At 32.0% G+C, this 25880-nt stretch overlaps 1 protein-coding gene across 1 annotated transcript in view; it reads right to left on the reverse strand.

Moving 5' to 3' along the window:
* The window catches only part of LOC140445966 (uncharacterized), a 270222-nt gene extending 248154 nt beyond the window's left edge, over positions 1 to 22068 (reverse strand). Inside the window, exon 1 of the mRNA XM_072538434.1 lies at positions 21784 to 22068. Within this exon, the coding sequence (XP_072394535.1) occupies positions 21784 to 21850 (67 nt within the window). The 5' untranslated portion in view covers positions 21851 to 22068. The remainder of the gene's footprint in view (positions 1 to 21783) is intronic.
* Positions 22069 to 25880: the final 3812 nt, after the last annotated feature.

Genomic DNA, 25880 nt, shown 5'->3' on the forward strand with positions numbered 1-25880 from the left:
ATATTTATAACAGCATGGAGTTTCCTGAAGACTGGCTAGAGTCAACTTTTGTTGCCATACCGAAAAAACCAAAAGCAAAGTCTTGTGATCAACATCGGATGATAAGTCTAATTAACCACATTTCGAAGGCATACACCAAGGTTATTTACAACAGAATAAGCAAAAAATGCGAGGATAACATTGGAGATTCGCAGTTTGGGTTTCGGAATTCTCTTGGGACAAGAGAAGCACTTTTTAGTCTACAGGTACTCATCCAGCGCTGCAGAGATATGAACAAAGACGTCTACATATGCTTTATAAACTACGCAAAAGCATTCGATAACGTAAAGCACGAAAAGATAATTAAAGTTCTCCATAAGATCGGAGTCGACTACAGAGACATTCGAACAATAGCGAGTCTCTATTGGGGTCAAACAGCTAAAGTGAAAGTAGGATCTACATTGACCAATAAAATTGAGATCAAGAAAGGGGTACGACAGGGCTGTATCTTGTCTCCTATTCTCTTTAATATATACTCAGAAGTATTTAAGACAGCGCTGGAGGAAAGCACAGAAGGCATAAAGATAAATGGAGAAATAATTAATAACATAAGGTATGCTGATGACACTGTGATTCTAGCAAGTAACATGGAGGAACTGAGTTGCCTAATGAGTAAGATACAAAAAACAAGTGCACAATACGGACTCAGACTAAATATCACAAAAACCAAATGGATGTTAGTAAGCAAAACCCAACAACCACCACAGCAACTGATATTAGACAATGAAAGAATTGAACACGTGGATTCATACATCTACTTGGGAACAACAGTTAACTCAAATTGGGATCAAGCGAAGGAAATACGTATAAGAGTAGAAAAGGCAAGAGCATCGTTCACTAGCATGAAGCAAATGTTCACCTCTAAAAGCCTCACCCTACCTCTCAAAATTCGACTTCTGAAATGTTATGTATTCCCAGTTTTGTTATATGGAATGGAGGCATAGACAATGACCGCAACATTAATGAAAAAAGTAGATGCGTCGAAATGTGGGCTTACCGACGTATATTACGTATATCCTGGACTGAGCACGTGACCAACGAAGAGGTACTACGCCGGATAGGTAAAGAGAGAGAGGTAGGAATAAGTATAAAGAAAAGAAAGTTGGAATACTTGGGTCACGTTATGAGACATATTAAATATAAAGTACTACAGCTGATCGTTCAAGGGAAAATAGACAGCAGAAGGGGTCCAGGGAGGAGAAGACACTCGTGGCTCCAAAACTTGCGGCAATGGTTCGGATTGTCATCTGCTGAACTATTCAGATCTGCCGTAAACAAAGTCAGAATAGCCATGTTAATTGCCAACGTTCGGAACGGACAAGGCACATGAAGAAGAAGAAGAACTTAGAGGTGCAACACGAAACGATAAAAATGGTAGAAGAATTCTGCTACTTAGGATCACTGGTAGACTACAAAAATAACACATCCAACGAGATAAAAAAAAGAATATGCGTGGCTAACCGCTGTTATTTTGGCCTGGGCCCTCAACTAAGAGCGAGAAGTATGTCAATAGCAACAAAGTGCAAACTTTATAAAACAATAATACGCCCAGTGCTCACATACGGATCGGAAACATGGGCAATGACGACCCGAGATGAAGAGTTACTGCGAGTCTTTGAAAGAAAAGTATTGAGGACCATATATGGCGGAGTAAACGAACAGGGTCTGTGGAGAAGGCGATATAACTTTGAACTCTATAGACTCTTTTTGGTGATGCAGATATTGTGAAGACCATCAAAATAAACCGCCTAAGGTGGGTGGGCCACGTTATGCGGATGGATGAGAGTGATCCAACTAAAATAACTATGCTAAACAAGCCGGTCGGAAGAAGAAGAAGGGGGCGACCTAAACTCAGATATCTGGACGATGTACAGGAAGATCTGAGGGAGATTGGAGTGAGGGGCTGGAGAAGACAGACACTAGATATAGGGAAGGATGGAAGAATGCTTTGAAGCAGGCCAAGGCTCACGAAGGGCTGTAGCGCCAACTGATGATGATGATATCAGGGACATCTTAGAATTAAAAGTTATTCGTGTGTTTTAAGAACAATATAGCAGAGGCATAAAGATTTTAAACTGAATAATAAAATAAAAGTATTTTGTATTGCTTCTGTTTATTAATTTTCTGTAAGATAATATCTGTTTTGAAGTTTGCTGAATTCAAGCTGAGTTCAATTTGCCAGGATAGGATAACATTATGTCGAATTATTTTTTTTTGTGTAGTAATTTTCCAAGAGCTTCTCATATTATATTTGATTGTATTGAATATATTTGAATTTAATTTATTTCCTTCTACTCCTGTTATTATTATTATTATTGAACACTATACAAAGATAATGGTATTTCTGCACTCAAATAAGAACCCTAAAATAGGTATAATAAAATCTAATTAAGGCTTCTGTCATTAAAAGTATCCAGATATATGAATTAAAACTCAATAAACTATTTTTGTTTGTTTTGTTAATTATATTAAAATTCAGTAAACTTAAAAATTATATTTAATTTTCTAATAGATTTGGTCTAAAATGGTCGCGTGAAAAGACACAACTTGTTTAAGTTTATATAAAGTTAAATCAAATTATACTGAATAAACATCGGATGTAACAGTACCTGTTGTTCTGTTGAATAAACTGGTTGGCTTGAGGTGTTCATATACTTGTCCAATCTAGTAACTGTTGATACGGGTCGTTACAAATACACTGATCGAACTGATTATGGGTACTTGAGTAGCAAACAATTAATATAGTTGAAGCGAGTCTATTTTGTTGACCGTATGGGTTATTTTAAGAAAAAAAAAATTGCGAAAGACATATCAGAGCTAAAGGAAGAGTTTTAAAACAGTAATTAGATTGAATTTATGCAAATATGTAATTTACTAATCAATTTATACACAGTTTGAAAATTATTGACAGGTTTCTTAGATCGTATTCAAGTTCCTAATCAATATAAAAAGTTCTTATTGTCGATTATTTTATTTAAGATTTACGTTTCTGTCTGTAAAGACCTTTAAAGAGAAACAATACTACATTTAAACTTAAAGCTATTTCTTCACAACTAAATGACAATAAAAAAAATTTATATTACAATTAGCAAAAAGCTAAAACATGTCTTAACAGCAATTGTAATTGTAATTGCAACAGATGGGAATTGATGAGAATTGTATTGGCATCAATGTGCAAACATACGAATTGGTTAGATACTTCAGACAAAAGTAGCGGAGACGGAAATGAAATTCTCATTAATAGAAATATTATATTAAACCTTAAAATCAGATTAACACGCTGCTACGTATTCTTCACATTTCTGTATTGCATGAAGAGCTGGACGCTTACAGAGACACTAATGAATAAATTTGAGGTCTTTGAGATGTGGATCTACCGACGAATATTACGGAAGTTGGGTTGATAAGTACGGGTTGATCAAATATGAAATGAAATGGTTTTACTCGAATGAAAAAGAGCACAGAAATAACAAAATCAATAAAAATTCGAAAGGGAGAATATATCAGCCATTTAATGAGATATAACTTTCTACACCTCATAATACAAGGTAAGATGGACGGAATAAGCGGCCCAGGCCGAAGAAGAACATCCAGGCTCCGAAATCTCTGAGAGTGGTATCAGGGGTCATCTAGTAATTTGTTTCGATCTGCCGTAAACACGGTATTATTGCCAATATGATCACCAACGTTCATTAATCGGATAATGTACTGAAAGAAGAAAAGAAGTCATAACAGAAAGAAAAAGTCTGGAAACTCAATATGATAATAGAAGAAACAATAGAGCCAATTATAATTTCCTTGAAAAATAACGAATGTATTGATGACTTTTATAATTCAGTAAACTTATGATCTGAGGCATTGATAAAATATAAGGATATTCTCTATAAAAGCCAAATTCCGCCCTACTACGGTGAAATGGCAAAAACACTATTTTCTAGAAAGGTTAAAATATGTTACTTAAACTCACATTTACTCCCAAATATGTTTGACATAATTATTAAAGACAAATGGACAAATTATCAGTACATTTTTACTGATGGTTCAAAAGATGCAAATGGAACGGGCTGCGCAATCTTCCACGAAAATAAAAATTACCATTACCAGTATAGCTTACCCAGTGCATGATCAATATACACATCAGAAATGATGTCAATAATGTTTGCTCTTCAGTATGTAGTACTGAATCTGACTAGCAACTATATTATATTTACTGACAGTAAAAGCGTGGTCGACAGATTTAACAACATTCAAACAGTCAAACGCATAAACCACATTGAACTGAAAATTCTTAAGATTCTGTATGAAACTATACAATTAGGATTAAATGTAAAAATTACATGGATTAAGGGCCATTCGGGAATAAAAGGCAATGAAATCGTTGACAATTTGGCTAAATCAGCATATATGCTTGAAGAAAAATTAAACAAAAATTTAATTCCAGCGTCAAATAATTGGTATTTACATTACAGAGAATGTAATGACTGGCTTACACTTTTATCATTATCAATAATATCAATATAGATGTATACATCTATACATTCACACAGTACAAATGTAAGGAGCAAAACATATATTAACACATAAAAGAATTGTTAAAACACTGGAAGAAATGGAAGAAATTGGCAAAAGATAAATTAAAAATGGACACCTCTCCAGAAGGATAACATACCACCAGATAATCGCAACAAGTAAAAGATTTTAGGGCATATTCGTATCGCGCAACTTTTCCCTCAATCATAAATTGTAAAAAACCTGGTAAAGAAGCCGGAGCAAGGAACAAGAAGCCGCAATGATTTAAGGAGAAAGACTTTTAGAGAATACAATGACATTTTCAAGCACTTACCACTTTATTACTCAAAAAGGCAATTTAACAGACCTCGAATGTTACCGAACATAAACCTGTTTTTTACAAACTATTCAGAAGAATAATAACAAATAGACTATAAAACAAAATTATATTCCCCCCCCCTTTTTCATTTTTCTTCATTGAATACAACTGACCATTGGTCCTGGCTTTAGTAGACTTTCGCAAAACATTCGATACGATAGTAGAAATTATTATATTAATGAAAGATTGAAAGAAAGACACAGATTATCGGTACTCCAAACTGACGGACTCATATATATATATATATATATATATATATATATATATATATATATATATATATATATATATATATATATATATATATGTATAATAATGCAACCATGACCGTAAAATTACACAACAATACAAAATGTATAAATATCAAAAGAGGAATCAGACAAGGAGATATGCTATCTGCCAAACTCATTTCGAGATTTGTAGAACATGCTTTCAAATAGTTGGAACAGGACACCAAAGGAATTAATGTCTTAACTTAAAAGAGATTGGACCTATGCTTACTGAGTTAGACGGCATCTGTAAGGAAAGTGGTTTAAACATAAATTTTGGAAAGACAAAATATATGAGAAATCTGGTACCAAACAAAAATCCAAAAGTAAGTTGCAACGAAATAAATAAATATAAATATAATAATATCATAAATATAAATATTTAGGTCACTTTAGCATGGGCCGCATATGGAGTTCTATCAGACACCTTCATCAGACAAGTGCAACATGTCAAATTATTAGAAAAAGAAGACGTTTCCTTAACCTAGGTCACAGCAACTAAACTAAGTAGCTCAAATAAGAATGAAACTGAATAAGAATGAATTTGAGAGTAAGTCCCTTACTCTCAAAGACAAAGTTAGAAATTAGGAAATATGAAGGACAGGCGTCACAGATGCATAGAGTGCATAGCATGGCTAAAGTGGAACTGGTCGATCCGGAATGAATGATAAGTAGTAGACCTGAAAAATTACTGTATGAAGACCATGAGCAGACAAAAGTTATGGTAGACTACGTACACGATAGACAAATGACGTCAAACGAATCACTGGTAACTAGCTGCAGTAAGATCAAGATCGACAGAACTGGAAAACATTAGGGACATATATTCAACTTTAACTTTGGACGCAGAAGGCTATAATGATAACCTAGTGCAAAATGGTCGAGATAATCTGGTAACCTTTTTGATCAGGTGGTCAAATGTCATTACTTATTGAGTATTTTTTATAAGTCCAATATTGTATTACTACCGACTAAATAAAAAAAAATAAAAAAAATTTTTTAGCTACTTTTATAGATTGATTATGAATTTGTGCTCCCCACAATGCAAAATTTGAGAGTGTAAGGGATCTCGCATTCCATTTATCTATGGTTTAAAGGCAAATTTCATTTTCAAAAACGTAAAAGCAGGGCGCAGATGAACTTCAACTAAAATAAAAGTTTAAAAAGCCTTATTTATTTTTGAAAATTTCAAATTTTGGCAGAGTGTCATAACAAAGCGTGGTATTAGGTGGAGGTGGAAAAACATAAACTTGTTCATAGACATTATTTACGTATGAAGGGATAAAATAATTTTAGGTAAGTTTGATATATTTTTGAGTTTAAATAAAAATTACGTTACATTTTTTTCGAGTGCGTAACTTGTACTAAATATAAAGGTTTTTTCATAAACTCAATAATTTTCTTTTTGGTTAAGTATATTTTTTTATTTTATAACAATCTATATACATTCCCACGAGCCTGACACAACGTCAAATATATTATATCATAATAATTATGTGATATATATATATATATATATATATATATATATATATATATATATATATATATATATATATATATATATATATGGGAAAAACCACTTAAACTCATATACCGGGAATGAGTAACAACATCGGACTCTTTTTGAAAACTTTACCACCGATGATATTGACAAGCACAAGATACGAAAATCGAAAATCTGTTTATTCAAGGTGGTAAAATGAAAACTGCATTTTGTGCATAAGGAAAATGCATTTCCAAAGTGCATAGATAATGAAAAATTTACAACTGAAATTATCGACATTAATGAGTTCAATTTTGTTACTCAGGGGTTTTTCGAGGTCGCTGAACACGAATATGATAACTACGATAGACCTCGAGCTACCTGGTGCCCAGCGTGGACCTCGTCTCCTGGAGTATGTTAATTTCGTTCTAAAGTAGTCGACAAATATTACTCGAGAGTTTTCGAGGTCGCTGAAGACGAATATGATAATGAAGATGGTCCTTGAGTTGCCCGGTTCCCAGCGGTGAACAGCGTCTTCGGGAAATTTGTAAATTTTTTCATTCGAAATCAGTCGAAAGTTCGAGGTTTTTAGAGGTAGCTGAACACGAACATTATAGCAAAGATTATCTTCAAGCTATCTGTTGCCCAGAGTGGACCTCGTTGTCTAGAGTTTTATGTTATTTTAATTAGAAATCAGTCATAGGTTATTACTCGCTGGTTTTTGGGGTTGCTGAACACGAATATTACGAGGGAGATGATCTCCAAGGTATCTAGTGCCCAGGGTGGGCATCGTCTATTGAAGTTTTATGTTAATTTGTTATTTAAGATTTTTATGAAAGTGTGGTATCAAATAAGAGTTAATTATGATTTCTTGAATATAAATACAAAAAATATTTTGACATAATTAGACATAATGTAAATTAAATCTTATTTAATAATTTTTAAAGGGTTTTTACCCACATATTTAGTGGCTACATCCATGTATTAACTAGACACTGATGATGGAATATTTATTCCGAAAACGTTTTGTCAATGCAACATAGCCCAACTGGGTTTTTTATATACCTTTTTATAAAGAATTTTTTATTCAGAAAAATATTTTATTAAGTAAAAAAATCAAATCATTATTCAAAATTATTTTTCTTTCTTTCACTTCTTTTGTATCAGATAACTGATTTTCTTCACAGTTCTCCATATTTTGCAATTTAGCCCAGCACAATTTTTACATGCCAAATTACAAACCATTCCATTGTTTTTACATCTATATTCTCATATAAAACATGACGATTTTAAATAAATAGAATTAGAAGAAACGAAAAAGCTTCATATGTATGATTCTCTTGTTAAAATTTTACTCATATATGAAAGCAAAGTTTGTCGATTTAATCGCATAACAGGAAACAAACTACTGGCAATACAAATGATCTTCCTCAAATCATAAGAAAGAAATATAAACTAGAAAGAATTGCAAATAAAAACAAGAAAATGATGCTCAGAAGAAAAGCTAATAAACTAGAAACCAGCGGGAAAAAGAAAAACAGTACGTTGAAAAAAGTTCGAGATAATTCGGCGATATCGAAAAAAAGATATTTCTTCTCTTACGTATTAATCTTTAATTCTTGTCAAATCGGTAAATTGCCGGGGTATAGAGGAATATGCAAAATGCACTCATATCTGATTATTTTAATTCTTAGAAATTACTAAATTGTCTGGACCAAGGTAGAGTCTTGTTCCCTAATACCGTGAAAAGCTGTTTTTTAACAGTGTAATACGTATATTTGTACAATTTATAACAAAACTGACATACTAAATCTGTCAGAACAACATTTCAAATTACTCTGAAAAGTCTTTGTATCATATAAGAACATTAAGAAAAGTGTTTAAATACTTAAACATAATTTTAATCCTTAATCTTGAATATCCACAAATTACCTTAAGAGCATTGAAATGTGTTTGATGTTTCACTCTTCTTCTCTATCGACTTTGATGACTCCTTCACGGCCTCTTGATGGACAGCTTCAAGCATTAATGCCAATATAATTAGTCATGTACCATATTGTTACCAGAAATTACAGCATCGTACATTGCTACACATCCAAGGTAACAATCAAATATGCAGGTTATCCTACACAATGCACTATTCTGTATTCGTTGCATATACGCTTCCGCCATATGGCTTTAATAAATACATATTTTGTAACAAACTGAATAATTGCAATACGCTTGCAGTTGAAATGTACAAAGTGTTTCCGTTAGGTATATCAATTGTAGCCCGGTAAAATTTTTGTGGGTCTAGGACCTTCGATAGTCCAAAGAATAGTCAAATGTTCTATGTAACATCTGAGGTTCTTCTTAAAACTATGACACGAACAAAAATTCACATGAAAAAGTGTACAGGATTATTGTTAATTAATAATGATAATAGTTGAAATGCACGCTAAGGTATAAAAAATGTAACATTTCAATGGACTATTTTTATTAATGCATCATACGATCCGTCTTGTTGGGCAGTTCCTGCAAAAACTCTTGTTAATTTTCAGTATCCGGCGATCAATTAAATCACAAGCTTGTTATTACTTCTTAACCGATTTTTAAAGTCATTTTCGTGGCCCCGATCGTGAAAAATTCGTGAGAATCGTGACTGTTAAATTATAAAACGAATAAGTACAGATTCGGAAAAAACTTCACCTATACATTTAGAAACCTCACGATGTTTGGAATATAATAACGCTTTATCCCGATACCTAATAAAAATTTTTAAAAAATTACTTTCTCCTTGAGCACGTTCGGAGGAAATAATTGGCTTTTGTAGTTGGAATGGATTTCTTCTTCTTCTTGGGTGTTTCATTGCACAATCGACGGTTAGTTATATCTATTAGGTACTATTATAGCAATACAATCATGCATCGGTTTACTTTGTAATGTTTACCATAAATACTCAAAATTATATTTTTAATAATAACATAACTTAAGTGAAAAGAAAGTATATTCAATGCATAATGCAGTATTATTATCATTGACATATTAAAGGGACATTTTAAATGAAGCAACTTATACCAGTTCTTAGAAACCAATGAATAAAAAAGAAGAATAAAGCAGCTAAACCTATTAGACTACTGTCAGAAGAAGAACAAAGTAAATATGAAAGAATAGTCACTAGAGACTATTTAAATGGGAATAAGCCACAATTAAAGGTTAAAATACGTTTATTGACGTTTCAATTTCCACTTCGGAAATCGTTCTCAAAATACGGTATTTTGAGAACGATTTCCGAAGTGGAAATTGAAACGTCAATAAACGTATTTTAACCTTTAATTGTGGCTTATTCCCATTTAAATAGTAATTAATTTAAAATGCCACAAGAAAATAGCTTCAGAACAATATTAAGTCACTAGAGAATTGGGTACTATTGCAGAAGATAAAAATATTGAACAAACATGGATGTAAATAAAAGTACATAGAATGGTTCGATGAGTAAAACAAAAGTTAATTAGCGAAATAAATTAAGATTCAAAATGATCATGAATTAAGAATCATAAGATCAAAGAAAAAATACAATGATGGTAAATTGAAATGCATTGAAGAAAGCTTTAAAAATAGAAAAATTAGAAACTTATATCACGGAGTAAAGAAAAAGGGTTACAAAAGAAAACCTGTACACTACAAAAGCAAAAATGGTAGGTATTTGGTAAGTGATAAGAAAATACTGAACAGATGGAAAGAATACTTCGAAAAGCTTCTAAATGAAATACCCACAACGGAATATAAACATGTTCCCGTGTTGGAAAACCATCAGATTTGTTTGTATATTCACCAGGTAATCAAACAAAAAACATTGTATATCATAAAGCACTACAATAAAAATATAACAGATTTTTGTTAATAATTATGATTCGCTTGATTTACAATAAAGCGATTACTGAAAATACTTTTATACCTTTTATTTCATTATTCTTTATTACATCGGTTATTAACCCTATGTTAATAATAATAATAATAATAAATAATTAATTATCTCTATGTTTTGTCATTGAAGCCCCCACTTTATAAATATTTGTCACCTTTAGGTTCCCATTATCCCTTTTATATTATTTTTTAATCAGGTTTGAACCTTAAGTTCCCCTCTTAGTTTGAAGGCCTCTGGCAGACATCCCAGTCGGGGTTTTTAGTGGGTACAAAAGGGTGGCCAAAATTCGTGGAAGCGAAGATACTTAGGTCACCCGAGCTGACCCTCATACACCGCCCTATCATCATGGTGACGGTTCTGGTCAGGAGATTTACAGAAATAAACTGCCACATTCCAAATCTATTTGACAGAACGAAGTCTGTCGGGTCCGCTGGTAATTTAATATAAACTTTATTGAATAGCAATAAAGTTCAAATTGACTCTACATTTAGTTAGAAAATACTTGTATGGGAAAAAGATTTATGGAAAAATTTTATTTTTATTTATTTATTTTTTTTTATATTTTATCATAATTTAATATTTCGTTTGAATTTGACAAGTCTGTCACAAATAAACAACGTATGCTTTGTTAAAACGTCAACAGGTTGTGTTAGGAGCAAACATTATAATTCATTGAATTATTTGAATATGATATAATTTGTTTAAAATATAAATAATAAAATTATTACTTTAATCAATTTTAAAAATATAGAAAACACAATATAAAGCTTCGCGCTCGTCTACTGTACCGCCTACTATAACATCTGTTTTTTTTGTGACAAAAATAAATAATATTAAATAAAATATTGTAGTAAAAATATGTGCTGATTTATGACGATGCCCATTAAAGCAATATTTCTAATAGTTCCACCGTGTAAATCGTTTGCAAAATCATTTAATTTTCCCTTTAAAACTTTTATAGTAATATATATCTTTCGTTGTTATTAATGATTTGCTCTATTAGCAGAACATAAAATTATAGAATAGAATACTAAACCGTTAAGCAAAGTAACTAACAGTAAACGTTGTATTTGAATATTCTTATTAACCACAACTGTGTGGAGATGCAATTAATATCGAGAATTATTTTCAAGATTCATTACGTGTGAGATTTCAATAGCTGTTGCGCATGTAGGTGGCTGTTATTTATTTGATATATGTCTCAGCCAAGGGGCAACTTTTGTCTGGAATTTGAGAATAACAGTTTTGGATAGAAAGTGGCTTGGGGCGAAATGAGAATGAAACAGATGTTACTAAAATTTTATTTATACACATACATATATTATATCGATATATCGAGATATTATTCAAAACAAAACGGTGTTTGGCAATTAGAAAAAAAATAAAGAATATATTTGTTTTTAGGCCAAACAATTTTCATTTTTTAAATATTTCTGTATTTTATCTAAGAGTAAATATATTAAAAATAAGGCGGATGGGTATATTACAATTACACTACAAACTTTTATATTTTGTAAAAACTTGTGTCGCCGTTGTGTTACAAAACTTACTATAATCTTTTTCTTTCGGTGACATATCAGGTCCCACTAACGGTGGCAGTCGAGGAAATACGTACAAAATGAGATATATGTACAAAATAATATTTCAACGGCGGACTTTAACACGAAACTGACAGCTACACCACGCGACCATAACGGCACTCTATAATCTGTCAAATTTTGAACGAATCCATTTCACTCGTCTTGGTATCATGGCCGATGACAGGTAGTAACACGTTACGTATATATTGAACACATATTGAGACTTGTTCTAGATGAATGGGAAGGAGGCATTTCAGTAGCTAGAGTAAAGGTGTCCAATCTTCGCTTTGGTGATGACATATTGGACACATTGTTTATAGCCGAAAGTAATAAAGAGCTTTCATTGAGTACTCGACAAACTAAAAAGGGTTAGCGAGGAATGTGGACTACGAATTAAAAGTAATGAATGTCCGTAGAACCAGCAACAACAGAACAAAAATTAAGAATATTGCTGGATATTCATTTATTTAAGCAGCACTATTAACAACAATGGAAGCTGTAGACAGGAAATTCGACGACCAAGAAAGATGGGTAGAATCGCTATGTCTTACCTCACTAAAATATGAAAAACATACACATAACAAAAAATACTAAGATCAATCTTGTACGAATATTAATTTTCTTAATATTTAGCTATACCTCTGAAACGTGGACTATCTGAACTGTAGATAGAAAGAATCGATGTACTTGAGATGTGGTGTTGGAGAAAAATACTTTGAATTCCTTGGACAGCCAGAAGTACAAATATATTTGTTATTGTGGATTAACCACAACGCCTCTCCAGTTTCTAATACATACAAATATTAACATTCTTTGGACATATAACACGAGCAAATAATATGAAGAGACCAATAGTCCAAGTAAAACCGAAGGCAAAAGGTCGAAGGCGATCATCAATCCGATGGACTGATACAATCGAGAAAAGTTTAAACACGAATTTCGTTAGATGGAGAGAGAGCGTAAAAGGGTCATACAATCCCTGAAAGAGATGCAACCTCCATATTCACTACACATCTGTTAAGATGTATAGACTGGAAGGAAGGATCCCACGAGGGATCCTATATAAAGTACGTTCCTCCTAGAGGTAGAATAAGGGCAATAATCTGGATGGAAAATTTAAAATTCAAGTATTAAATATTAGAAAATCTTTTCAGACCATAATAATAAAAAGACCTTCTCGAATGTAACGGAAATTATACTGAAATGATGGTCTCTCCTGACATAAAATATTCCAAAAGCAAACAGAGCCTTTGTTCGGATTTCCGGATGACGATTATTTTAGAGGGGACACCATTACAGGTTATAAAAATTGGGATAGGGTTTTGTAATCTTGAAAGCCTTACATGTAAGAGTATAAATGTTGGTAGATGCGCTTAAATGTTCAAATTGCTTGCATTCAATGGACAAAGGGCGGAATAACTATATATGTGGTATGTGGAGAAAGTTACATTAGGAATGGAGTTAGTATAATTAAAAGATAACCTACTAGAAGTTGTAGGAGCAAGTCATAGAATAATAAAAGTGAATTTTGTACTTGATAAAGAAGTGGTCAATGTTGTGCATGTATATGTGTACACATCCCAAATGGGTCTGGGTAAGGATAAAAGAAAATCTTTTTATGTTCAAGGAGGAGATATATTGACTGACAATCCATCAGATGGGAAAGTCATAATATATACAAGAATATGAAGCAATACATAAAGGACTAGGCTTTGAAACTAAAAATAAAGCTGGATATGATATGCCTGAATTAGCAACACTATTAGATATGGCGATTATTAGCACACTCCTTCAAAAAAGAGAAAGTCAAGTTATTAGATACAAAAGTGGACCAAATCGCTCCCGAATAAATTATATCATAACAAATTAAGGATTGCAAGATAATAGGTAGTGAGACTGTGAGCCAATAACACGAGTTGCTTGTACTGGACATCGAAGTAAAAGCAATAAGAAACCAAAATATCAAAGACCACAAAAAATCAAGTAGTGGATGTTAAAAGAATAGAAAGGAGGTCTATTCGGGGCAATAATAGTAGAAAAATGTGCTTTAAGGAAGTCCTAAGACTTTTGGAGGAATATGGCCAGTATTATTATATATACTGCTATTGAAATAGATATTATAATATTGAAAATCTGACAAACTAGATATAGCTTCTAGATGAACCACTGTAGTTCAGTTTCAAAATTTTATGTTATGAGCAAATATTTTTGTGGTTAAGTTAATACAGCTTTTGATACTCCAGAAAGTTTTGTTCCTTGGTGCTTATTACTTTAAACAAATCTACTCTTCAGAGATATAACTTTAGCATCAATTCAAATCAAACTGCGTACATATTTAGCTGTTGCGATCATCGTTTATATAAGTTTAAAAGTCAAACATACACCAGAAACCTTGCACACTCTCTTACATAACTAAAAAAACTTTTCGCATAATCGCAAAATAAAACATCTTCGATAATCAAACGATACCTCTAATAAAAAAGTATACAAAGACGTTCTATATGACCACCGGTTCGTTAAATAACAATATAAATTGTTGGTTTGGATAATTACGGGATAGGCTTCTCTTAATGTCAAGGCTCTTTATTTCGCAGAATGACTTCATAGTTAACTGCAAATGTCAATTCGTGCGGTGAAAAACAGCTTTACTCTTGGATTTTAACGATGTTCAAGAACTAGTGAGTAGGATGATCAAAACGATGTTTATATTTTGATTAGTTTAACAAGGATGAACTGTTTTGTTTTTTTTTGTTACTTGGAAATAAAATACAATATAAACCAGTGCCGAAGCCTCTGAAAATGGTAAAAGGTGAAAAAAAAAAAGAAAAGGGGAAAAGGGTAAGTTTTTAATGGTAAAAACGGATTATCACGATTTTCGACAAAACTACAAGTAAAATGGAAAAAAGTAATGTGCTAAATTTGTTGGTAATAAAAAGATCTACAACTGTTGTATTTGCACTTTTTTAAATAACGTAAAATTTTTGCAAAGAATTCAAATAACCGATTTTTTTTATTTCTATCTTACACAAAAATTTGTTTACAAAATTTTTTGAAAACGTACCTTTTTATGTCATAAACACATTTTGTTTTATTTGAATTCTTTTTTCCGCTTGTTTTTATTTTTTCCGCTTGTTTTTATTTAATGAGCTTTTTTTCTGTGTCGAGATTTTTTTCTAGCTAGACTTCAATAAACGATTCATAGCTACTTTTTTTATTTCATACACGTGCTATCATCTGTCTTGCAAATTTTACAAAAAGGTTCACTTATGCTGATAATTTAAAAATATAAAATCGAAAAAGTATAACTAAATTTGTTTTGTGCCAAGAGTTTCTTTTAAAGAAGTAAATTTTTCACGGTTTTCTTCAAGTAACTCATCCTGCACATGTATTTTTATAAACGATGTTGTTGCTGCACTACTCTGTATCTTGAATACCTATTGGCTAACGATTTTGGCAGCTGCTACGAAATAATCAACAGGTAGTAAGGCCCAGATCCTCTTAACTCCTTCCCAACTTCTCCATGAAATAACTTTTGATAAGCTAAAATTTTCCGTAGGCAATTCAGGCATATAAGTTACTTAAAAATACTAATAAATAGGCACCCACCCTTGTAATTTAAAAAAGATCCTACAACTTTCTCAAAAGATTTATTGTAGATGTCTTAATAAAATATTAACTTTATTAACGTATTTGGTTGTTAATTATAGCGGTACATTTTGATTTGCAATTTTTTAGTTTATCAATGTAATAAATAGCTCAAAATTTTACACATTGGTTAAAAAAATCGAGTTTGAGTTTTTTTGCAATTTCTGAGAAAATTCGTCGTAGTAATTTATATTTTTTACACTATCAGAAAGAGAAATTTCAACGAAAAAAAGCGCACCAACGTTTTTAAAAAAGCAGATATTTTAACGCGAGAATTTTCGATTAGAAATTAAGGTACTTTTTCAATATTGCTTTCTCTTCGGTGTGTTTGCTATTTAAAATAACGGTACAAGAGATAATATATTACAGAATATTCGAAAACAAAACACAATAACTAATGTCGATAAAAACATTTCAGCTCATTTCAAAAATATGCCTAGTTTATTCGCAGGAAAATCGCATTATCATACTGCTTGTATGCTTACTTTTTATAACGAAGAAACTGAAAGAAAAAGAGATCGCTCAGCATGTAAAGACACTAAGAATCTTATTAATTATCTTAATATTTCATATATTATGGGATTTTCTATAAAATAAATTAAAATTTAGTAACTTTTTTATTGAAAAAACTGCAGCAGTCATATTTTTTAGATAAAATCTCATTTAAATCCTGTCTTTAAAATTTAGAAAATCAACTATCTTTGCAGTTTTTTCGTTCATCAATGTAACATGGAATATTACTTTTTTATAGAGTAATTAAACTGTAAATTTTAACAAATAACTCAAAATTTTACATGATGATTAAAACAAAATCGAATTTCAGTTTTTTCGTTTTTTTTTTTTCATTTACTTAGAAAATTCGCCATAATAACGTACATTTTATTACTGACTAACTATTTTTAAAAAGCAAATATTTTGACGTGAGAATTTTTGGGACACAAAAAGGTAAATTTCATGGAACAAAAAAGTTTTTGAGGATAAATTTTGAGGTATTGCGAAGAAAATGTAAATAAAAAAGTTGTAGATCTGTTTATTTACTTTACCATTTAACTTTTTTCCTTTAAACCTGTAGCTTGACCAGAAATAATGATAACTGTTTTTTACCCTGACAAACACACCTCCTTCCATTTCCCAACCTCACATCGCCAGTAATTTATTTTTCCTTTAATTTTTGTTATCTTCCTTTTAGTATCCTGTTACTATTTTTTTGTCACAAAAATTAATGGCCCTGGAGTAATATTGACTATATATTATCCATTTATATAGAGCCACCGAAAAAAATTCACTGCGGGGCAAGAATAGGCTAATGCTGTAGAGAGTAGCAACACTGAAGTGGCACTGGGCAGGTCACGTGGCTAGAATGACAGGTAACAGATGGATAAAGCGATGGAGACCAAAAGATGATGCCTACCGAAGTAGAGGTCGTCCATTAATACGTTGGACTGACGATCTAGGACGTTGTCATAGGAATTGGATGCAAGAGACACAAGATCGAAACAGATGAAAAAATATGAGGGAGAACTATGTCCAGCAGTGGACAAGCGAAGACTGAATCTTCTCTTCTTTAGATGCAAATCCACTAATGGATGTTAGCGATCACATTTTCCATTAATTCTCTATTTCTTGCAATATGTATCAGAGATTGTATGTCGTTAATCCCTGTCCATTGCCTTATGTTTCGGAGCCAGGACATTTTCTTGCGTCCCATTCCTCTCTTGCCTTCAATTTTACCTTCGATTATAAGTTGGAGGAACTGGTATTTTTCATTTCGCATGATGTGACCTAGATACGCCGTTTTCCTTTTCTTGATGGTTTCGAAAAGTTGGCGTTCTTGGTTTATTCTTTTAAGGACATCTATATTTGTGATTTTCGCTGTCCATGGTATTTTTAGGATACGGCGATAGAGCCACATTTCGAAAGCTTCTAATCTGTTTATATCCCCCGTTTTGAGTGTCCAGCCCTCTACGCCATATAGCAGCACTGACCACACGTAGCACTTAGTAAACCTTAGTCTCAGTTGAAGATCGAACTCTGAACAAGTCAGTACCTTCTTGAATTTTACGAAAGCTTGTCGAGCTTGCTCAATGCGACATTTTACTTCCCTGTCCGATGCCCAGTCTTCAAAAAGCCACGATCCCAGGTATTTAAATTTACTCACTCTTTCAATGGACTTAGTATTCAGTGTTATGGTGGAGTTTTCAAGTGCATCCAAGTTTCTGGAGATGATCATAAATTTGGTTTTTTTAGTATTAATCTCTAATCCCATTCGCTTACTGTGTTCTCCGATTATAGTGACAAGTTGTTGAAGATCGACTATGTTGTCACAAATTAAGACACCATCATCAGCATATCGTATGTTGTTGATCAGTACTCCATTCACTTTGATTCCCATCTTTGCATCCTGAAGACTGAATGATAACCGAAAAAAAAATTGTCACCATTAGATTGACGTGACATTTATGTTTTGACATTCTCAATGTAAAGTTTAGTTAGTCCTTTATTTTTTATAAGCATTTTGGGAAAATTAAATAAATGTATTATTTTTGGTTTGCACCTGATTGTTTCTTTTTTGCTTTCTTGTTTCCCATTTTGTATCCCTGATTTACTAAGTATCAGTCAATTAGCAACCAACAACTTATAACAAATTGTTTGGTGGAGGAATCTGTAGACAAAAAAGAGGCTACGAAAATAAACACCAAAAGGGGGGAGAAGCTTTATATAAAAAGTGGAATTGTTATAATGTACAAATTTTAATCCTAGAGAAAAAAACAAAAAGGCATAGAAAATAGAAACATAGATAACTATGTCTGATAGTGGAAATATGAACAACAGATATTTTGGCACACGGTTTTTGGTGCGTAAATTTTTCGCAGAAAATTTGATAGATTTTAAAGATAAACGATATTTTTAAAGATTTTAACTCTGCTTTTTAAGCCTAAACGGTCAGTTCGGAAAAATCACTATAATAATTAATGTCCATGCCACAACTAAGCAGAAAACCATAGAAAAAAAAACAGGATTTTAGAAAAAGTAAGAGGCAATTTCAATTAAAAAGTTGGTAGAGAAGAATTCTAAAAAAGCACGGCAAGAAATAAGAATAGGAAAAGAGAAAGAGAAAAAATAGGAAAATATAAAACTACAATATAAAAATAATAAGTACATATTTTGACTACAAAGACATTCACAACGTTACATGGGAAGATGAAACAGAAATACACCATGTAATAATAGAAAGTAAGCATAAAGGAGCAGTAAAAGATGTCAGAAGTTACAGGAAAGCGGATATAAATAACGGTCATTTCTTAGTAATAATAAAATTAAAAAAGGAATTGCCAACGAAACAAAAAGAAAAACGGAACAAGGCAGAAGGTATATCGTAAAAATAATTAAGAATAAAGAAATATAAAAACAAATTAGGGACAAATTAAAGACAAAATTGGAAAATAAAAAACAAGTAGATGATGTAAAAGAGAGTTAAAAATGTTAAAAAAAATAATAACAGGTGTGATATAAGAAGTGTTGGGGAAAGTTGAAAAAACTCCAGGAGAGAACTGGTACAATGAATATAGAAAGAAATGAACTAACTTAAAACTGTTATCAAATACAACAGTAGAAATCAAAAAGTTGATAAAAAGTAATTTTAAAAAGTAGAAATTTGAAAAAATTCATGTAAAAAGTACAAAAGAAAGAATTCATGTGTCTTACTGTAGAAATAAATATAATGGGAACTAAGTGAAGAAGCAAAGGAGAACATTGAAGTGTGAGCTGAATATTTTGAAGATAAGATAAGATAAGAATAATATTAAAACTTAGCATAATTGTCAATCCTTTCAGAAAACTTTTTAAATAAGTGTTCCAAAAGGAACTCAGCAAGAAATTGCCGAAATAAAAAACTGAAAAACAATAAAATATCTGAAAAAAACAACAAAACCTGGAAACGTCTGGAAAAGAAAGAGAGGAGGGAACAGCTGGGCAAGAACTACGAGAGAACAAAAAACAATTGGAATAAGATAGGGTGAAAACAGAGAATAAATAAGAAAAAAGATGCGCTGATCCGGTCAGTCAGCAATCTTACACTTTTGGCCAAGAAACGCATCAGCCCCCAATACTTCGCAAGGAGAGATGGAACTAGAGCGACAGGGATTGAAGAGGGAGGACTTAAGGATAGCGGTTCGAAAACGGAGTATATGTGGTTGGGAGGAAGAGAAATTATTAAGGATATTGAATTGCTTGGGGAAAAACTAGGACGAAAAAGGGAATTTAAATAGACATGGGACACTAGCTTGAGAAATTGTCCACAAAATCCAGGAATCGCAGAAAGAAAATATACAAAAGTGTGGTGATTCCTGTGTTGGTGTACGGCGGTGAAGTGTGGCCTGTAAAGAAGGTTCAGGAAAAGAAGATGAGGTAGCTGAAATGAAAATGTTCAGGACAAGATCAGGAACGACGCACGTGATTAGGGAAAGAGTCTTGGTGACTAGTCTCAAAAAAGTTTCAGAAACAAAGACTTTAATGGTTTTGTCACATCAGATGTAGAAATAAGAACTATGTGGGACGAAGGATAGCACTGTTCGAGGTTGAGAAAAAGAAAGGATTGTATGGCAGAAGTCTTGAGAGAAAAGTTTTAATGAAGAATAGACGATGGACAGAAATGATTGGCGAAGAAGAGCAAGGAACGATCCTAAAACTCGAAAATTTAAAGAAAAAAAGGAGAAGTTAAAAAATATTATCTTTTACCCTTCCTATTCGTTCATTCTGCATTCTGTTCTCCACGATTTTTCTTAATTCATTTTCAGAAACTGTCCTATATAATTTAAATAATCCAAATGATAGGCAGGTAACTCTATAATTTTTGCATTCAATAGTATTCTTTTTTAAGTATTGGTCACGACATAGTTTTCCCTCTTGTATGTTTGTTTTGTTTTTAAAGAAATTTAAGTCATTTTAAGTATTGGATCCAATGTAATTTACCCTCTCTGGATAAATATTATCTATTTCGATTGCTTGGTTTATCTTTATCTTCTGTATTTTTTTTTTCCAATTTTACTAAATTAATTCAATCAATAGACTCTTCGTCGTCATCGACTCATTCCATATTTTTATTTCTGCCAAATTCTTCGTATTTTTTTCCCTTTTCTACTTAGCCTTTATCAATTTTAAATTTTTTTCAATCTCCGTGATACTTTTTTTGGATTGCTGATTATTTGTGTTAATATACTTTTTTAATGGTTATTTCTTCCTCTTAACCTATGCTTTTATATCCTTGTTCCACCATATTTTTCTCTTTATTGTTTTCCTTATTTTAGAACAGTAAACAGTTTACAACTGAAGTTATCTGGATGCTCAGGAGACTGAGAGTAATGGAGTCCTGAGGAAAACTTCAGAGTGCAAGCCTATATATATATATATATATATATATATATATATATATATATATATATATATATATATATATATATATATATATATATATATTTGTTCCATGATTTAGTAAAATAGAGTTTATTCTCTATGTACTCTATTTACCGCGCACATAATGCGTTGTCTTGTATCACACGATGATAGAAATTTTGCTGACTGCTTTGGCCATCAAATTCCTAAAAAAACTTTAACATATCGTATGAAGAAAATGCAAGTATTATAATACAGTGCTTCAGTATCAAATCTTCTGCCATAACAACTGTGCTATCGTGAATTTTCAAATTACGTATAAATAATTTATTTTATCAAGAAAATCTCGAATTAGTCCAATCTCTATGTTTATACTACTTTAATATCTGTGTTTATATTAAAAATAGTTATAATATGGAAACATATTTCCAATAATCTATTTTAATTTTATTAAAAAAAAATATTTTGCAAATTATACTAAAAATATTTTTACTAATAAGGAACAACTTTTTGCTGCTACTGATTTTTGAAAAAAAAGTGAATCCTGCGTATATTTTTTTAAATATATTGGATCTTACCTTCAAAAGAATCCGCTAGAATAAGCAAAACAAAAAACACAAAATAGTTCATCCTCGGTTGCAGCATTATAAAAAACTTTAATCCAAAAATGTAGTGGCACTCAATCACACCGATCTCATCTCCAAAAATAACGAAAAACAGAAAACAGTCACACGCCGCACTGCAGTTCGCGCGAATTCAAGTCTTCTCCACTACCTACTTCTTGTACCGCTTAGAATGTGCACACACTAACGGCTGCAGAGTCCAAGAAGTAACTGAGTGTGGTAACTGTCTTGAAGAGTAATTTCCCAGTCACCTGTTTCGCGATCGAGAATGGCTGCAAGGTAGAAAGCGGCTTTTAAACTCCGACAACCACTCAAGAACTGATTGTGTACATATTTGTACAGTCGGAGGACAAAAATACCAATTCTCAAAATTGGGTCTATGAATTTTTGTTTGTTTTCGTTGATGATGCGTGTCTTAATCGACTACTTCTTTCGAGGGGCTCTTCATTAACTTATATTCGTAGAATGACGGTTGGATTGACGTGCTAGTAACCCTTCATACGGAAAACGCTTTAAATATGCTAAAAATTTTGATAATTCGCCTCGAAATACGGATGGATTAAAACGACGACGAAAATTGCAACGGACACGGACATTGAAAATGTTTACATAAACTTACATAGTATCAGAAATAAATAAAACGAAGTGTTATCGGAAATTGAAAAAAGGGATATCGATATATGTGTACTGACGAAAACTAAGAAAAAAGGTAAAGGTAACGAAAAAATCGGTAACTATACCTAAATTTAAAGTGGTGTAACAAGGAGTAATAGAGCCAAACGGGATGCAGTTGTACTCTTCTTCTGTTTCTTCTTCTTCAGTCTTCATTTATCCATTGTTGGACATAGGCCTCCTCAAATTGCTTCCACGCTTTTCTATCTTTTGCAATTCTCGTCCACTGCTTTCCAGCTACAGCTGTTATATCGTCTTTCCGTCTCTTTTTGGGTCTTTCCACGCTTCTTTTTGTTTCTCGAGGTCTCCAGAATGTCACTTAATGAGACCATCTGTTGGTGTCTTGTCTACATGTGCTACCCATTGCCATCTCAATGTCGCTATCTTTTCCATGATGTCGGATACTTTAGTTCTTCGACGTATTTCGGTGTTAGGAATTTTGTCTCTGAGGCTTATATTTACATGGCCCTCTCCATGGCCCGTTGAGTTATTGCCATAGTTTCCAATCCATAAGTTGCAACTGGTAGTATACAAGTGTCACAGATTTTTCATTTTAAGTGTATTGGGATTTTTCCGTCTTTTAAAATGAAGCTCAACTTACCAAAAGCAGCCCATAACAATTGTGTCCTTATTTTAATTTCTAGGGTTTGATTTTCCTTTTCGTTTTTAATTGCATGTCCTAGATATATATATATATATATATATATATATATATATATATATATATATATATATATATATATATATATATATTAAATTAAATGGCCAAATATATGGCCTAGGAGGACAAATTCGTTAAACTTCCCGTGCTCGAATCGGTATCAATAAAGTGTTATGATCATTTCGGCCTAGCCCAGCCTCATCAGATACTTTGGGCTAATACAAATTCAAACTCGGAAAGTCCAACGAATGTCTCCCAAAACTTCACTACAACAGTAGTTAGCTACAAAGGCGCCACCTGCTTTGGCGGGTTTGGGAGACATTCATTGGACTTTCCGAGTTTGAATTTGTATCAGCCCAAAGTGTCTGATGAGGCTGGGCTAGGCCGAAATGATCATAACACTTTATTGATACCGATTCGAGCACGGGAAGTTTAACGAATTTGTCCTCCTAGGCCATATATTTGGCCATTTAATTTAATAAAGCGATAGCGGCTTTCGCTAAAAGATTATATCTTTACATATATATATATATATATATATATATATATATATATATATATATATATATATATATATATATATATATATATATATATTTATATATATTGTTCTACCTTTTCTATATTGATGTTATTTATCGAGATGTTTTCTAGGCTGTTACTTAATATCTTTGTTTTGTCGAGATTCATTTTTAATCCTATTTGATTCGATTTGTGATTTATATCTTGTAGCAGTTGAACTCATTCAGAATAAATTAGAAGATCTGAAGAACAATGGCTATAATATAATTATCATAGGGGTTTATGCCCACAACGAAGATGCTGCGATAGGAAATAAAGAAGAGTTTGAACGTATTAGAAGAAATTAATAAAAACAAGGAAGTATTCATTCTGGGAGACAACAAATCAAGAGACAACAGTCAGATTATTGGAAAGACAATTATCAAGAGACAAAAGTCAGTATGGTGAAGTTGTTTTAAAAGCAAACGATGCTCGATTTATTGGCTTATGTGAGAGCTTATCGTTAAAAGTGACAAATGGATCTACGCTCATAAGACATACACAAATGTACCTGGACACAGCCAACAAGAGGGCTCAGGTGAATTATTGATCAGGTTTGTCATCATGCGAAAACAATCAAATATAAAAGTTTTAGACATAAAAGTGTATCGAGGAGCAGAGTATGAATATGATCACCACTTAACCATAGCAAATGTGTTAGTTAAATACCGGAAAATTAACAGCGACCATCAATATGAACAAACAATGCCCGAAAACATGAGTGTAATCAAATATTATTTAGAAAGTCTAACCAATGAATCCACTCAATTTTTGTACAAACCCAGATTGGCTACAAAACTACAAAATATTAGAAAAGAAAACAAGACGGTGGAAGAACTATACTGTCAAATAAGAAAATGTATACATAATGCAGCACAGAAGGCCATATGGTTAAAGGAAAATGTGCGAAACCAAGATCCGGAGTGGTGGTCCCAAGAAATAAGAGAGTGAGTTTAATGTAGATTTTAACACGTTCGCTGCCAAACTTCATTTTTTAAATTTTATAACATTAATTACTATTTAAATGGGAATAAGCCACAATTAAAGGTTAAAATACGTTTATTGACGTTTCAATTTCCACTTCAAAAATCGTTCTCAAAATACAAACATTAGTAAATTAAACAAATTTTGTTTTTTGTTACTTAGTGAAAAATTCTTCTAATAATTTAATTTTATCTGACTCATCTATATTGACAATTCAGACATACATTATACATTTTAAAGTAGACGACTTTAAAATGATATTGCCAATATTGTTGAGTTGCGTTCCTATGACGACTTTACTTATAAGATAGTTCATTCGATTACATGAAATCAACTTTAACTTGAGAATATCCGTCAGAAAAGATCATAACATGTAATTCGTCTTTAAAAATACAAATACATGCCATGATGACAGTAAAATTCTCCTGTTAGTGATTCCATAGTAAATTATGAGGGAAAAACCAGGAAAAAACCTCATAATACTATCCCGACATGGTAAGTATTTGATCGTGCATTTAGTTTACCTTCAATAAACACCAAATTCCGATTTTATATGTTTGTTATTTAAAATCTCTTTAAAATGTTACTGACTTACCAATACTGGTAAGTAAATAAATAAATAACTTCAGAACAATATACATTTTATAACGCCTACAGATCAATTTTATGTTCTGAACTCTGAAAAAATTCTAAAACTTTTCACAATAGTCCTGTGTCTAAAATTTTTTTTGTTCCAATTTTGGAACATGGCCATAAGTATATAATAAAAAATCAACAGCGTCAATGTAAACTTTATTAATAAAAAAATGTTAACATTTTGAGAGAATCTATATATTTTTTTCGTGAAAAGATTTGCATTTACATTAAGGCATTAAGAGTGTTGTAGGAGCAAAATTGCTTCGTTTCTGAGATCCAAATCCAAACTCCAGTACATATTTTTTCTGGACCTTTGATAGTAACCAGAAATGAGTAGGATTGCAAAGAATACTTTGAGTTCTTCAATTATATCCTAAAAAGATGTGTTTGCATTTTTGTGTCGGGTATACTTTACAGTTTCGTCTTTTATGTATGCAAAGAAATTCTCACACCAAAAAAATGTAAAGAAAACGATTGTACTTTCGCAGTGAACATTATTTTGACTTGAAATTGAGATATTTTCTTGATGTTTATCTTG

This window comes from Diabrotica undecimpunctata, chromosome 7 (genome assembly GCF_040954645.1).
Source record: "Diabrotica undecimpunctata isolate CICGRU chromosome 7, icDiaUnde3, whole genome shotgun sequence".
NCBI classification, from domain to species: Eukaryota; Metazoa; Arthropoda; class Insecta; order Coleoptera; family Chrysomelidae; genus Diabrotica; species Diabrotica undecimpunctata.